This window comes from Myodes glareolus, chromosome 9 (assembly GCF_982192425.1).
Source record: "Myodes glareolus chromosome 9, mMyoGla1.1, whole genome shotgun sequence".
Taxonomy (NCBI): Eukaryota; Metazoa; Chordata; class Mammalia; order Rodentia; family Cricetidae; genus Myodes; species Myodes glareolus.
The window spans coordinates 57,837,192-57,854,866 of NC_142034.1; the positions used below are offsets into that span (position 1 = coordinate 57,837,192).

General features: G+C 43.2%; 1 protein-coding gene across 4 annotated transcripts in view; it reads left to right on the forward strand.

The window, feature by feature from the left end:
- Shisa6 (shisa family member 6) overlaps nt 1-17,675 on the forward strand; it is a 304,390-nt gene that overhangs the window by 122,187 nt on the left and 164,528 nt on the right. For 2 of the 4 annotated variants that reach the window (XM_085695113.2, XM_048448730.3), the window contains exon 3: nt 7,264-7,359. The exons of the other annotated variants lie outside the window; for them this stretch is intronic. In XM_085695113.2, coding sequence (XP_085551239.2) covers nt 7,264-7,359 — 96 coding nt within the window. The remainder of the gene's footprint in view (nt 1-7,263; nt 7,360-17,675) is intronic. 4 annotated transcript variants of the gene reach the window in all.

The following is a 17,675-nucleotide window of genomic DNA, read 5'->3' on the forward strand; positions in this document are numbered from 1 at the left end:
TGAAACATATATTTGAAATTTTTCTGGATGTCTTTATATTTGTATAACCTTATGCATGCCCGTGTCCTCGAACAATATCAGACATGATATTACGTATTTCAAAACCTCCTTCTCTGTCATGCCACCCTGCTTTTCCTTAGCTTTCTTTGTGTGCCCAGCATTGTAGCGGCGGCCATCCACGCTGACATTCACTGTCAGTGTTCTGCTTCCACTCGTTACATTTCAGTTTTCACTGTTGCAGAATTCCATTCCACAACTACACCCCTGGGTAGGATGGAGGAGCCCCTGCTTGTCTCAAGGACAAACAAGGTTGCACTGAACTTGCTTATGCATCGCTCCTTGTGAGCTCACGAAGGTCTAGGGTGGACAGCTGGAAAGAGGCACTGATTGTGTAGTAGGCACCGAAACAGGTCTTTTCAAGACAGCTTTACTGATTTTCCTTCCAGAAGGTCTCGAGGTAGAAGTCTTGGGCTTCATATAGAATTTGATATGTTTGCCTGTCTACTGGGTGTGAAATGCTACTTCATTATAGTTTTAATTTGAATTCCACTGATTACTTGTGGGGACTGAACACTGCTTTATGTGTATCAACCCATCAGGTTTTCTCCACTGGTGCCTGCCTATTTGCTTTTTGTTTGGTTTGCCTTATTTGGATTGTTTTCTCTTTTATTGCTTTTAAGATATTTATGTTATCATGGTATTAATACCTATGCCTTTGCTAGCCTTGGATATATAATTTTATGATTGCTTTTGATGTATCATGATTAAAGTTTTTCTATAGTTTCTTCTCTAGTTTAGAACTCTATATACATTATGCTATATTCTCATCTAACAAGTCTTGGGACTGACAGTGTATCTTTAGGTTCTTGGTCCTCTTTGAATTGATTGCTCTGTGTACCTTTATATGTGCTTTTATCTATAGGATATTTTCCCAAATGTTCTATCTCTGTTTAACAAAAATCTTGCATGTTTTTGATTAATTTTACTATTTCCTCCTCCTCTCATTACTTCCAGTGAATTTTGAAGTGGCAAAGGGAACCGAAACATCTTTATTCCAAAATATTAACAAATTTTAAAAAGGTCTAACACCAGTGTTCTGAAAGCCATGGGTTGTGGATTGTGTACATTAACGCTTTTAACCCCCAAAACCCAGGAAATGGGTTCTATTGTTGTGTCCCATTGACTTAGATGGGTTTGAAATGAAGTGTCAACTGAGTTCTAGGTGAATGTGTGCCTCTGCTAGTATGTTGTCCCAGGAACAAAAGGGTGAGTCCTAAATCATTTCTAAAAACAAAAATTATATGTATGTATCTATATGTTCATGTGGGTACAGATGCCAGCGAAGGCCAGAGGAGGGTGTTGGCTTCCCTAGAGCTGAAGGTGCAGGTACTTCCTAGTGCTCTGTAAATGCCCTTACAGAGCCTTCTTTTAAGCCTCACCAACATTATTAGGAGGGTGACTTCACTTCCTATAGATTTCATGTTTTATGAGGCTGTACTGAACTTTTTCCTTAACTTTAAATGGCATTTCATCAGACTATATTTAGATATTGATCCCTTCTACTAGGTAGTTGAAGACTTGATTCTTTCACTGGATATAAAGACTGAAGTCTTCCATCTGCTCAGGAGAAACAACAGACAATTAACTTTTAATTATTGCTTCTGAACTGTCCCTTCAGTCCCTCCTCAGGGAGTCTTATTTGACATGGATTTCGGATCCTGGAGTGTCTGCCCTGTCTTACCAGTGTCTGTCCCTTTGTCCTTCTCACTTAGTGTGCAGCATGCATCTCTCCTAGGATACCACATCACCAGTTTCCCACTCTATCCAGCCTGATGTCCGGGAATGCAGCAGGCAACCCATCTGATTGGTTTGTTTCTGTCTCACGGCTGCTGATGCAGTTTCGCAGATGCAGAATTCCGTTGAGTCTTAAAGAAATCACCATGTGGGTACTGTCCCATTTCCACCTCTTGTTTCTTGCAGGAACTCTCCTTTACAGGATGACATCCATCTAGCTTTTCCTTTACGGAGCCAACAGGACAGCCCGGGTCCAGGAGTCCATTCTAGAACCTCTCTGCTTTAAAAGCCCCCTGCCTGGTAACAGTTTCCCCTTTGTCCTATCTCTGACTCATGGCTTCTGGAGAAGATTTGAGAAGGTCATGGCAGTTCTGAAGTCAAAACAGGAAGAAAGCCTTGGTAGAGACTGAGATGGAACTAAACGTTCGTGTTTTGTAGACCGCTGTCAATATCTCAGATGAGGGCTCGGGGTAGCACCTGGGGTCATGATGTCATCTCAAGGCTCTTCCACCCTGTTGCATTCAGCAGGTGGTAGCATGCACGCTCTGCAGCCTGGCGCCTCCTTCCTCCTGGCTAAGGCTGTGTGTTTTTCTGTCCTGTGACATGGGGACTCTCGCTCCTCTTTGCCAGCAGACTTCACAAAGATCTTGCCTACTTTCACCTTCAGCCCCGACAGTCACGATTGCTTCTTGATGATTCCGGTTTGCTCGGAGAAACTTCCCTTGTCCTCTGGCTCTGGTAGCTGACAGATAGGCAGAGATTGATGTCTGTTTCTACAGGGTGGAGGTGAGGATCGGTTGTCTGAGTGACATCCTATGGAATTGCTGGTACCTGCTCATACCTTTCGTTTCATCAGTCCATCAGCTCCGTGCATCATCATGGCACAGAAGAAACATTGGCTCCTCTTTTCTGATTGTCCACCTGCGTGTGGCTTCTATTCTTACCAGCCCTTCTTCCATTGTTGGTGCAGAGGCTTTTATGTCATTCTGAACTTGTCTCTGGGTCCAGCTGAAGACTGACTGTCACTCATCCCAATATAATAATCACAAGATATGGTCTTTGAGACATAGTGTATTATCTGGTGTTTGGCTGCTCTTCTTGTTGCTGTGGCCAGATCGATGACAGAGACAACTTCAAAGGAGAAGTGGATCCGTCTAGAGGGTTCTGTTCAAAGTGGGTGAGGCATAGCAGCAGATCTGTGCACATCACGGTGGGTCAGGAAGGAGAGGGCAATGCAACTCAGCTTGCCACATTTTGCCTCCTTCGACCACATCCAGTCCTTCCAGATGTTCAGCCTATGGTATGGAACCACCCACCTTCAGGGTGAGTCCTTCCCATAAATTAATTCTCTCTGCACGCATCCTTGTTGTCACACCCAGAGGCGTGTCTCACCAATCTTTAGGGTGATTCTAAGTAAAGTCTAGTTGACAGTGGGGATTGATCATCACACTCAAGAACTTGTCAGAAATAGAGCTACCGGGGCTCACCTCCCACCTAGGAGATTGGAGAGATGGAGCCCAGTGATCTTTGCGCTGGCCTAGGGAGTTGGGTGCTTGCTCAAGTTTGAAGACCGTCAAGCAAACCAAGGCTGAAGCAGTCACTGTGCTTTCCATCTCAACTTCATAGGCTAATTTCCAAAAACCTGTCCTTAGAGATGCCTTTCAAGATCACAGAGGAGCTGGGATGGTGATACACATCTTTATTTCTAGCAGTAGGTAGGCTGATGTGGGAGTCTAGGAACTTTGAGCCCAAACTGGGCTCCATCATGAGACCCTGTTATAAGACAGACAAAGGAGGAGTCTGTGGGGTTGGTTTCCACATTGCTTTTTGATTTGTTTAACTCAAAATTCTGCAATCTGAACTGACCCCAGAATTGTTTCATCCTGTACAATGCTCCTGCCCCTGCCTCATTAGCTATCAGTACCGTTTACTTTTCTTCTCCCACTCCGGATCAATTCCCATGAACTTGTATGTTACCACCTAGAATTTTTATCCTTACATTTTCACTGTTTGTCTTGGAGAAGAGTCACAGCTGAACCTCAGAGAAGCCACTGGGGCGAGGGCTGAAGAATGATTTTAGACTTGAAAAGCTCCGGACCTGGGTGGGATTGAAGACCCACTGCTGACTAGTTCCAGGAACTTGGGTTCTTACGAGGTTCTTGCAAAGGCAGACATCCATAGTAGACTGCACATAGTATTTACCGTCAGAGGATTAATGCAAGCTTAGGCATCTCCAAGCTTTTGCCCGTTGGCCTCAGTTTTTCCACCAATAAAATTGGGAGATAGTGTTAAAATAATAAACATAATAAAGGACTTGCAGGCAGTTATTGATTAAAATGATTTTTCTGCAAAAATGAGTCTGAGTAAACTCTAAGATACTCTAAAAGGTTACCTCTTTTTGTCTCAGAAACCATGCTTGCAGAGTCTCTGTGCCTCTGGCTGGCCTGCAGCAAGCGTTCCAGAAGCTTTAGTTCCCTTTCAGGCAAGCAGAACCCTGAAGCACTAGAGCACTGCTTAGTCCCGAGGGACCTTGTTCATCTGACAGAGAAGAATGATTTGTAAACGGCAAGGCTCTGTTTTATGGTCCATCTTCCTTAGTATTGATTTGTTTATCAAAATTTTTATTTATAAGGAGCACGAAAATAAACCAGCCCCAATTTCTGCAGGATGCATCACAGCTTCTGAATTAATGAGGTCCACATTTATGAGGGCTCTGCATTGTTACTTCCTTTTCATCCTTCTGTGATGGGATGGGGGAACCACAATGGTGCTTGTTACAAAAGAGGGGTCCTCGTATTCCTCTGGTTGGTAGCAGGCACCATCCATGCATCCTTTTTGCTCTTGAGAAAGATGATGTCTCCAGCTGCTAGCAGCTGTCACATAGCTTGAGATTTTGGCAGAAGCCTTTCATTGGGGGCTGACAATGCCATGAAACTATGAATTGCTTCCACAGTTTCCAACAAGTACCTCCCTATGGAAAGCTGAAGAATGAATGATGTAATGTGTTTCAGGGTCAAGGAAATCAGTGGCAGGATTCTCATGGTTTTGTTAGCCCTGACCCAGGGCCCTTGAGAGAATTTGCCAACTCTTGAATCCTGTCTCATGTCTGCTGAATCTATCTATCTATTTAAAGTGTTTCTAGTATTCTGATGCACACTCAAATTTGGGAACAGGGATAAGGAAGAAACTGAGGACAGATTTTACCTTCCAGAGGAAGAATGGTGGAGCCCTCAATATAAATAACATTTAAATGGTCACCCCTCACAAGGGGTCATCAACTTTTCCTGTTCATATAAATCCCCCATCTTGGGTTGTTGGGGCAGTGGTTCTCAGCACTGGTCATTCTTTAGAAACCAAAAGGACTTGTTTAAAATAGTCCCTTTTCACTGACTGTGTCAGAAAGTCTGAAGTTTGTCTGGGCATCTGAACAATTTAAAGATCCACGTGATTCCCAAGTTACCCTGTGTTGAAGGCTCTGGAACATGGCTTGTTAAGAAATATGAATTTTGTCTTATTGACATGGGGTATTTTTTTCTAGGTATTTATTTTTGTGTTTGTATTAGAGAATTGTGTATTCACTATAGAATAAACAACTTCCAAACGAATGACTAGTTGAAAAGAGAAATAATTAACTCTCAGCTGACAAGATACTTCTGTGTTTTCTTTCAATCATTTCCTGGTGTTTTGAATGCACTTGCTTGAAATTTTATAATGTTGTTGTCATCTTTAATATCTCATTTTCAGAAACCTTTTAATTTATGTATTACAAGTTCAATGTATAATCCACACTGTGGCAGTATGAATGCCTAGCGACTTGCTTCTGTCCTTGTGTGTGTGCACTGAGGATGGTACCAGGAAGGCTTCATGCTTTACAGTGTTTACAATGCTCAGGTTTCAAGCACATCATAGATTCCCATTTGAATGTCAAAAGTAAAATATTTACTCCTTTCTCTCTAAATTTCTTCTCCCACAGTCCTCAACCTGCCCTTGTCTTTTCCTTACCTCAATGCATGTCTGTATTTTGCCCGTTAGGGGAGATAGTTTTATTGCAGGGAGTCAAGAAAGGAAAACATAAAGATCTTGCCAGTGTTTTATGGCCACCATTCCACCTGCTAGCTCAGCTGTTGCTGGGTTTCTCTTAAGCTGCTAGTCTGTGGTCCCACAGGTTGTGCATGATTAGCAGACACACACACACACACACACACACACACACACACACACACAGAGAGAGAGAGAGAGAGAGAGAGAGAGAGAGAGAGAGAGAGAGAAAGAAAGAGAGAGAGAGAGAAGATGCCATCAAGCACATTCCTCCATGCTCTGGAAGGGAGAAAACAAAGATACAACCTAGTAGTTTATAGAAAAGAACTATAATGTTCGAAGGAGGCATTAGGGAAACCCATGCTCCCGTTTCTCAAGGGAGCTGAGAGTATCTGTGTGTCTTCTGTTTTTACAGTGGGTTTTTTTATTTGTTGTTGTTGAAGACTTTAATTTTCTTTATTTGTTTATTTTTATGTGTATGGAATTTGCAGTTGCATGTATTTTTATACACTACATGTGTGCAGTGGCCACAGAGGCCAGGAGAGGGTTTTGGACTCTCTGGATTACAAATGATTGTTAACAGTGTGGGTGCAGACAAGTGCTCTTAACCACTGAACCATCCTTCCAGCCTCTATCTGTGTGTTTTCATTCAAAGTTTTATTATCTTTTTGCAATGCACTGACTTGAAAGTTTACAGCCCCATTATTGTGTTTAATGTATTGTTTCCTTGAAACCTGTTAAGTTTAAGAAAGGATTGTGGGACAAGTACAGTGCTACTCCCATTGGTTCACTGTCTGACTTGATGGACTTCACAATGGTACACATTCGGTAGCCATACTTTTACATTTGGAATTTTCATCTCTTGTTGGGCTTCCAAGATGCAGTATGGTATTCTTCAGTGATGCTGGGTAGTGTCCACGAGCAATAGCAACCTGGCAGCTGTGGCCACAGCAGAAACAGTTGACACTCTGTTGCGCTGTGTTGCCAAGCTACAGTGTTCCGCATTTTCAGCTTTAGATGCTTCAACTTGCCATGGGTTGATCAGGGTGCAACCCCACTGTAAGTTGAGGAGCATCTATAAAGTAACATTCTAGTGTACTTTGTGGTCACTCAGAAATGTCACAATCAAATCATGTGTCTCCCTTTCCTCTTCTACTTTCAATGTGGCATTAATCTTTGTCACATAGCAATATATAGACACATAAGATGTGTATGTATAATGTATGTGCATATATGTCTATATATACAGCAATATATTCCCGGTAATATATATGTGTATATATTATATTTATTATAATATATATTTGACCTTGTGGCTTAGCTGCTGGTTTGAATATAAGTTCACCACCATTGCTGGGCAAGATGGAGCTGTGATTGTCTTCTGTGTTGCTGTCATGGATGTGTCAGGTAATTCTGCCCATCTTCTTGCAGGGCATTATGGGAAGGATGCTTACCGAAGTGGAGGACCAGATCTCCATAACTTCATCTCATCTGGATTTGTCACATTAGGAAGAGGACACACGAAGGGTACAGTGGAAACAATTTTTTACTAAAATACAGAGGTTGCCTAGGGAACCCCAGTCTGAAGTGTGAAGATGGTGTGGAGTCCCGAGGCTTACTAGAATCAGGAATATGTGGGGTTGTTCCATGGCAGCATGTCCTGGGCACAGAGATGACCAGGCGGTCACATTTATGACTTTAGATGGTAACAGACCTCCAAGAGACACACATCCCACTCTGTACATGACGGGAACACAAATGCTGGTGCCTCCCCATGAGAGGGGACCACAGGCAGCATGGTGGGAAATGCTACCAATGGATGCAGTACTTGTAAAATGTGTGTTTGTCTCTGGGCTGTTATTCCCTTATCCCCTTCCCTTGCAAAACCCCTATCTTATACCCAATGTCAATGTTCTGTACTGTGAGTTTCTAAGCCAGCGTGTATGTGGACAGTTCCGGCATCCTCGGTGTGTCTCTGTAAAACTCTGTGATGTGGGCACAAAGGTAGAGGTTGTTCAGACCTTCAAGCTGCAAGATGAAAGCTAAGCTAGCATTTCTGCCAAGCTGCTTTACGACCTAGCTGGCAGCTTGCAGAGCATCTGCGCAGGGGTATGGAATCCTCCCCAATTCTGTCTTTTGTTTAAATAGTCCTACTAGTGTTGTGAGCATTCTGTCTCCGGATCCCTGACTCCTTAGATTACCTTCCCAACACCTGTGTGCTGTTACCGACCAAATGTGAACCCTGTAGTTGGGATGCTCCATTTCTGTCTTTCTCTGAAATATGTGTCTGTCTCAAGTGTGAGTGAACAAGGACTTTGCATTATCTTCTTACGTTCAATGCTCCTACTTTTTAAATTCCCTGTGATGTGTGTTTATCCTATAGAGAAAACGATAACTGTATCTGTGTATGTATTTTCTGTTGTCTCTTTGTGTCTAAATAAAGTTTATTGAGGATACAGGTTGGCATTTGTGGCTATTAAGAGTTGCAGAATCAAAATGAAACCAGATGTTACGGATGGGGGAATGGGCCTCACAGTTAAACACGGAAAAGAACAATCATAGAGACACTTGTACCTACGCCAACCTGGAGTTACCAACCCCTACATATCCACTTAGTGGTAAATACCTATTGCCGTGAAACAGAAGGCTTTAAACTCAACACTTTAAAGTAAAATAAACATTTATTATGAAGCATGGTTTCTGTGAGTTGGGGATTTCAGAGCTCCTGAATTAGGGAGTCTCTTGTGAGTCTTCAGCTACCAAGTTAGGCAGGGCTGGGTCATGTAATGTATTGACGGGCACTGGCAAATATTAATTCCAAGACGTCATACTTACATGGTGCTATTTTGGCAGGAGGCCTTCAGCCCTCCCATAACCCTGTCTCTGTGGTCTGCTTGAGTGATTTCATGATGTGTTGACTGGGTATCCCGACAGTGGTTGAATCACAAAAGAAAAAAGACATAAGTTCCAATATCTTTTATGACCAACTGTATTGGTTATACACACCACCATTTTCATAAGGGCTTATAGTGTATAAATGTCAGTTCTCTTCAGGAGAGGAGATGACTATCCAGAAACAAGAATTGTCAGGAGGGCCAGGATATTCGGAGACCATTTTAAAGGTTGGCTTTCTATTACACATACCTCAAGGAGTAGAGCGATGAATCTGTTATTTACACAGAATCCAACAACTTATCAAGACTTCTCAACTATGGTTTCCCACCCTTACGCCAACCCTTTCAAGGTGGTTCAAGCCATAATATCAAGTAGTGAACTCTCTGTTGAACAGGAGGCAAATAGGAGGCAAAATACAGTGCACCCTTATGTTCTTCTCTTTGCACTGGGGAAGCAAAGTCAAGTCTTCACAGTAAGTAGAAGTGCAGCAGAGACAAGTCTGGAGAGTACTTTAGGAGGAAGCTACTCTTGCCAGGCATGGGTCCTGAGGTAAGGTGAACAGAGACCTGTCCCCCAGCAAGGGGAAGCAGGGCAGAAGAGCTACAAGGCTGTAGAAGGTACTGGGATGGCTTCCGAGTTCTCTGGGGGATAGAGACTTAGGGGGAATGCCAGAGGTTTGGCCCAGTAAAAATACTTCTAGATCTCACTGGGAGTTCCTGAGTAGATCATTTTCTCTAAATAATACTTGCTGGAGAAGGGGTTGGTTATGATCAATCTTGATGTCTAGCAAGACACATCATGGGGTCTATGGCAGGAAACAAAAGAAGGGAGCAAGTGCTAAGAAAGCTAATGGAGGTTTCTGCCGCGGAGCCCATAGCCCTGATGCTAAGCTGGTGATCTCAGCGGAAAAGGAAGTGACAGTGTGTCTTTTGGCAGTTTAAGTCCCAGATCTGAGCAAGAGCCGGGGTAGGGCTATGGAAATTCTAGAGATTGTACAAGTAACACCTGATTTATCTCTGAGTCCCTGAGAAGGGAATAAAGCCAGGATACAGCTTTAAAATTCATCAAAGGCGTAGATTTTAGCCAGGGATGATTCTGGAAAAATGACATACCAAGAAGAAGAGGGAAGGAGACTAGATGGTCAGTGAGATGGGAAAGGGATTCTGTAGTACAGGAGGGACATTTGGAAAGGGAGCAAAGGCAGCCTGATGGGAAACAGTGCCCAGGAAGCCAGCATTTGCTGTGTTGATTTTAGGGAGGAAGAATACAGAGACATGCTGTTCTCTATCTATATCTATCCATAGCTTTGGATGATGACCAGGGCTCTTGTCATCTGTGCTCTTGGCTGGCTGGAAGGAGGAGAGAAGTTAAGGCTGCTTCCAGAGACCCCCTTCCACACACAGTCACGGCATCAATTGAGCCTGCTCCACTCAGCACCCCTTCCTGAATCTGAGCTCACCGTTGTCTTCTTGCCACCCTTCGCCAGGCCCACCTCCTGGTTTGACCCACACCACTCTGTGGCCAGGCTGACGTGTTTCACCTATGCAGTGGTCTAATGCTGGGGAGGTTCTGTTTTCTGTGAGGATTGAAATCAGATATTCTTGTCTATCAATAATGAGATGTGCATGCGTGGGCCTCCAGGGAAACCTAGACTGCCGTTCACCCATTAGAATTTGAACATGAGCCTTCCGATCACCAGTCGATGGTGGTAAGAAGACTTCTGGGCCATCTGACTGAAAGAATCCAGCTTCGATACGTTCACAGTCTCAGAAGCCAGGGGAGTGAGTGGGTTGAACTGTGCTAAGGTATTTGAAGACTGGACTCCAGATAAAGCACAAAGCTCAGAAGGCGTCCTAGTCTCCATGGCAACAGTGAGGCAGGATGAACAGTAAGAAAGAGAGAAGGCGCCACCAGCTTGCCTGAAAATGGCCTGTGTGAAGCTGATACTACCTAGGAACACTCTATACTGTACTTTTCTATGAAGGAGGGATGTATGGGTCCATAGAAGCAGAGCAGGGGGAACTCTTGTATTCACAGCCCAAAGCACCACGACTCTAAGGCACTCATTGCTGTCTGTTCTGTACACATGGGGCAACTTCCTTATATAGTCCAATCTTATTCACTGTTGAGCAATGACTGAATACCAAGAATCAGTCATTAGTCTGGAGTGTCCAGATCTATTCCAATCTATTTCACATGTTCCTAGACAGCACACAGGGTCATCCCTAAGTCCTGTGGTTAAGAAAACACATGCCAACCATCTGATGCTGTTTTATAATCCTTGAGTCAACCTCACATGATATCTACTTGTTAAAGCTGATGTATTACAATCAAGGATGGACCAGAGCTAATTGAGACTGCTGTGTGCCAGTGAATCCCATCTTTTGACATCCTACATGCCTGCTTTTTAAATAAACCCAAAATATATCAGATGAATAAAACCCACCACAATATCTTTGAGAGTCTCTGTTGGGGTCTTCTGTTTGCAAGTTCTTCCATTTTGTTGAACAGCGATCATTGGAGCTCTCCATGTGATCTTGGTTTATTGACAAGAACACTACTACCCTCTAGGAACCTCAAAGGGTACTGTCACTCACCTCCAACTGGTACAGAACTCTGCCCCTACCTAGAGTAGTACCAGCAACAGTTCAACCATGGAAGACAATATGAGGATCATAACATCCTACATGCATTTCCTGAACCACTCAATGACCCCTTGTGGGCTAGCAGAACCTGTTTGTCTTCATGGCACCTACATGAGGAAACAGGTCACTTTCTAGTGAGGAAGTCAGGCTAAAAGCTGGCCAAGGAAATGGATGTCATTCCTCTTGGGTTCAAGTCATTCTGAGAAAGGATTGGGTTGAAATGGCACACTGCCTTATATATTCGTGTGACATGTAAGCTGCACTTTGTCACTCCCTGCCTTGATTAATGGTGTTGTTTGAAACTTAAACTACATTCTGAGTCCTGGGACACACATGTCCCTGGGTAATGCTTACTTGTAGACCCGCCATCATTGGCCTATGTAACTAACTATACCAGGCTTGTAGAATATTCTGCTGGAAAGGAGAGGTAGTGGAAGACAAAGGCTCAGCATCAGGGTGTGCTGCAAAGGGTCCCTGCTTTAGTAAATGCCAGTTCATCCCTCTCAATACAGACGTCCTCTTTAAAAGCAGAAAACTTGGGTACCACTAGATTCCCCCATGGTCTCTAGTAGTAGGGCATGAGAGAAGGCTGTGGCAACTTTGGAGTGAAGAATTCATTCCTTATTCTGCAATATCTACCATTCTAACTGCTTCCTAACAGGCAGGAGGGAGGCTTACACAAAGCCTGTTACACCTTTGAGTCCAGTGCTATTCTCAGAGCCTCTTTGGGAGAGAAAAGACCACTAGGTTCTTCTGGAGGTTGGCGTGCCCAACCAGTTAGGCTGCTAGCCATCTGCTTTCTGATTCCTTGCTAGTACTATGTGTATGCTTTCATTTTCCATGGGCCTAGGTTTCGAGTAAGTTTGTACCAGTGTCTTGTCTGCCTAGCTGATCTTGGTGTGGCTGACTGGTCATCTAAGTTGGAACTCTCCCTGCCCACAAGCCACTCTTGGCATTAACCTCTTTTGTCCTCTGCCATGTCACAACAGTCAAGTTATGGACTATATCAAGAATTTAGAAGATAGCCTTTCTATACTGTATTAATCACAACCATGTTATGCTGAATCTTGGATTCTATGCAAGTCATTAGCATGGAGGAATAAGTAAATTTTCGACCTTTCTGCCTAGAGTTATGGCCTCAGGCTCAGCCATAATTCCCTCTAAATACTGTTATAAACGTCTCTCATTCAATGATTGGAAATTTAAAAAATGACAGAAAGAAGACTGTCACTAGAGGAATACATGCTTAACCCTGTCTCCACTACCTCTGTGTGGCCTGGATCTCAGTGGCATCTATTGGTAAGATAATATCATTATGCCACCCATTTCTCAGGGTTGCTATATGAAGACAGAAGGAGAAACCCATGCACTACCACACTAAGGACTCACGGCCAGCGTTCCTATCACTGCCCTCTCAGGGGACTGTAGAACAACCCAAGTGTACTCAGTAGGGCAGCACTAGAGCTAGTAAGAAATCCAGGCTCTTATGCCCCAGTACAAGCTGACACAGAAACATCATTTTAAGAAGATCGCAGATCATTTTCATACACAGGAATATCTGAGCAATGCTGATACAATTTCCCTTTTAAAGTCCTGGGTAAATTCTCCTGAGTGATCTGAAGGTCACTGCCATGTCTAAGATTTGTCTGTCATATCAAGCACATCAGAAGCCAGCTTCCCTGGCCAGGAAGGAAGACAACTGAAGAATGAGGAATATTTGAGGTTGGATGAGTGATACAAAGACATTTCTTAGGATTGCAATGCCTTATCCATTGAAAAATGGCAACCGAGGCGTGAGTGCTTGCCTGTTTCATTCTTGTTAATATGTAAGTTGAAGAAGATGAGCAAAACACTATCATCATTCAAGAAGTTGAGCAATATACTACTTGGAAAGTAAGTAGAACGTTCTGAACAGTAGATCCCCAAAAGAAAAACAGGGCAGTTAAAGAGAGAAAACATGGCCACTGCCAGAGATGTCCCAAGTGGTCTTCTGTAGGGTAGTGAGCTGAGACTGTCTCTGTGGGTGAGGAAATAGGGGCTAGCTGAGAGTTGGCTGGAGAACGCATTTCTGGTAAAGGAGCATCCACAGGGATACAGATGTGGAAAGGACAGTGTGGTCAGAGTGCTGGATGCTGTAGGGGCAGGGCAGCGAAGCAGCCAGAGCACGGGATGCATGCGGGGAGGACACAGGAATTGGAGCTAGAGAGGTAAGTTGGAGGGAGCGTTCCAAATCATCCCAGGCACAAAGTATAGGTTGCGCTAAAAATTCAACTGAAAGCAACAAAGACTAGAGATGGAGGAGAGATGGGGAAAGGTGATGAGTCGGTGCCAAAGCACAGCTGGATGGCACTAGGATGTTCTTGTGTGCTTTAGTATGGCAGCGTGACTCTAGGTAACAATATTGTGATCCCTCTTTAATGAACTGAAGAAAGGGAATTCAAACGTTTTATATCATAAACACTTAATGGTATTGATGATATTACCATAATGTGACCATTACACCTTGTAAAGAGGTGTCAGCATATCTTATATCACCCCATTAATATCTCTAGTTTTTGTATTTTTATGTATCAGTTAAGAACCGTATTTAATTTAAAATATTCTGTATAGCACTACCCACATCCGCCTCTTCCTTTCTCCTCTGGAACAAAATTGGGAAGCATTCGTTACAAAGACCTCTATTGTCAGTCTCCTTTGACTCCTCCCTGGGCAACGATGGGCATAGCAGTGACATGCCACCCCTCAGCCTTGCTCCTTCCTGGAGATGTCCCCACTCACTCATCCTACAGTAGTAGGATCCTACATCCTATAGTAGCCCAGACAGCAGAACTAGAAGGAGCTGACTGAGCTCATGGATTGGTGTTCCATGGAGACTCAGCTATGGTCTCTATTGAAAATATTCCATCATGCCAGGTCTCAGTTTCCTCCTACTAATAAGAGATTTGTGAGGCTCCTTCTTCTTGTGTATTCTGTGGTCATGCTGATAAGGCATCTACTGAACATAAAGATGCTGCATCGGATGAAGCAGGGAGTTTTACCTCAGAGGTGATCTGAGAGTTAGAACACCCCGTATACTCTCAGAGTGGCCTGTTTTCCAACTCAGGGGAGCAGTGATGAGAAACCCTTATTCTTGGAAGCACAGTGACAGAGAAAGGTGGCCCCCCAGGGGTTAATAACAGAAGTTTGTACCTCAGCCTGCAAGGTCCTTCTGCCAAGTGTTCTTAAACGTGCAGTCTGGCCTCGCAGGGCCCCGAGCTTATGAAGTATTCAGTCCTGAATCGGATAAATGTCGGCGCTTGTGCTCTCGGTTGCTTCCCAGTGAATCATTTGTTCTCTTGCCCTGGGGGAGTAATTCTGGGGGAGCATAATGGTTTTCTGGTTTTTCACTAAGAGCAATTGAACACAGATGCCTGGAATCCATTCAGTGTTAACATGCAGGGCCATGGTGCAAGAGCCAGCTCTGCAGATCAGGGATGGAAGGAGGATCCTACAGAGGGTCCTGCTGATGAAGGCAGCTGTCCCACGGTGAGGAAAGAATAGGGAGCCAAACATGTGAGCCTCTGGGTCAGGGATGTCTCGGACTTCAGATAGTCAGGCTCCAAGGAGAAAGACCCAGATGCCTAGAACTAAGGGACACGGGGTCTTTGGCAGCCTTGAGCAGGGACAGACGACGGCAGTCGGTCAAAGGAGCATCTTCTCCTGTTCACTTTGTGAGTAGACTGGCTCTGGGGAGGCTTTAGTCTTTACTCCTCAGCCCCAATTCTGTTTTTTGAGCATTTTGTCTAGACAGGATGCCTCATCCTCATCTTCAGGAGACCCCATTGAAGAGACCCTTTTGTCCTTAAAAAAGCCAAAGTCTGTAACTATGCAGTGTTTTTTTTTTGGCTCCCTGGTATCACCATTCCGCTAGCAGCTTGATCACTCAAACAAAGCCCTGGACACCGCTCATAAGCCTTGTCACAGTTGTTGCTTTCATGGTCTAAGCTGTCCCCATTCTGCTCCCTTCTCTTGCCCTTTAGGCACATTTGCCCCTTCTTAGGCATCATGACAACCTACATTTCTCTTGCTTCCTGTCCAGATAACTTGCAAAAACCTCTTTTTAAAAACACACCCCCACATATTCTATGCTGTTCAATGCAACCGGAATGATCTTCCTCTACCCTGATTTAATGTGACTTACCACATCTTACCTACTTAGTCTCAAGCTCACATCTGTTGTGACGGATTATTTTATATACCCTCGAAGGCTGTCTGTTAGAAACCTGGAACAGCATTCATCCATCATAAAAATGCTGACTGAGTTAAAAATCTCTTAAATGACAATATGTTATGCACCTTCTCTTCCTTTCTTACCATATTCATTTGTTGGCATGACTCAAGACCAAAAACTAAAGGCCCTACACTGCCTAGCTTACTGCTCAACGCTCCTCCTTGGTAACCATATTCTGGCCAACACTCGGACTTCCCTGATGGGCATCATTCCTATGACCTTTCTGTAGGCTGTTCCTCAAGTCTATAATGGTCTTACTGTACCTATAAATCATTGCTCAGAACTCTACTTGGATTTCCTTTTCTTAATCTTTTTGTCCATTGTCTTTAATCATTCTATATTGCTAGATATAATATTACCAGATGAGTAATTTATGAATAAATTACTTTTTTCTACTCACATTCTGGAGGGTAGGAAGTTCAACATTGAGAAAGGCCATTGGCAGGTACATCCTTGCACTGTAGACACCGTTGCCACAGTGACAGTATCTATTCCCTCTTGAATGTGGAACCTCTATATCTTGACATGCAACCTAATCCTGTTTGGAGTCAGAGGAATTACTCAGTGGTCAAGAGGACCTGTGTTCAATTTCCGGAACCTGTATGGTGACTCACAGCCATCCTTAATTCCTGTTTCTTAATGCCCTCTTCTGGCCTCCGTGGGCACCAGGCACACACACTGTGTACATGTATACAGATAAACACTCATACATACTTAAAAACAAACAAGCAAACAAAACCACCCATCCTATCATTGTTTATATAGCTAATAGTCAGTTTTTATGTTGTTATTTAAAGCTACTTTCCAACTTACATGAAAATTATAAAAATAGTACTCATGATTTCTATAGTCTCCTCCAATTTCCAAATGTTAACATTTAATCACATTTGCTTTATCATTCTTTCTTTTTCTGTCTCTATCTCCTTACACATAAGTACACATTTACAAATTTATACATAGACGCATTACATATATTTTTCTAAGTGTGTACAAAATTTCTCTGCTTTCTCAAAAATTAATTGCAGATATGATAACTACTTAGCCCCCAATACTCAAGTGAATACCCCATAACATCAATTCTTCCTTTTAAAACCACGGTGTAATTATCAAAATCAGAAAATTGACACTGGTGGAAAGCACGGACCTAACTACAGATTTTACTCAGCTATGCCACTAAGGAAACTGCCGCTAACTAAGCTCACAAGTTATTAGGTTGATTTCTGCATTTCTGACTGTGTTTGTAAATCGGGTTCTGGCACTATTGCACTCTGTGACATTACATTTGTGTGGATGCGGATTCTGCTCACTGCACATCCTGTCCCCTCGGTGATTCCTTTTATTGTTGGATCTTTTTTTTTTTAATCATTGACATTCTAGGTAGTCTATCATATCCTATGCATAAGGAGGCAGTTTCTTTTTATCTAATTTATCTGGCTTGTCTGCCAGCATAAGCTTAATGCCACCAACACAGTGTTGAATAGTAGCAGTGCAGAGGGGCTGCGCTGCTTTGTTTCTGGTCGGTGGGAATACCCCTAGACTGTTCCTAAATCACCCTCCTTGGGAATAAGATAGATGGATAGCTAGAGAGGCAGGTGGATAATAAGCAAACATGGAGCTGTAGAAGAGAGGGCTCCCTCACTCATATTTTATGAAGACTTGTAAAACTATTATTACAAAGTGTGCATTGAGTTCTTTCGAAAGCTTTGTCAACATCTATGGAGATAACCATGCTTTCTTCTTTAGTTCTATCAAAACAGTACATACAACAGTGGGTTTCCTAACACTGATTCTGTCTTGCATTTCTGGTCTGGAGGGAATTTCTCTTGATCATACCACATTGTTTTCTTACTGTTGTGATTATTGACATTTCATTATGTTTTTGCATCATCAATGGTACAATGTATATTTGCTTTACATTTTTTACATGTTTAAGATTAATATTCTATTTACATAACTAAAAGAATTAAGACTTGCTTTCATCTGGGTGGTGGTGGTGTACGCCTTTAAACCCAGCACTCAAAAGGCAGAGGCAG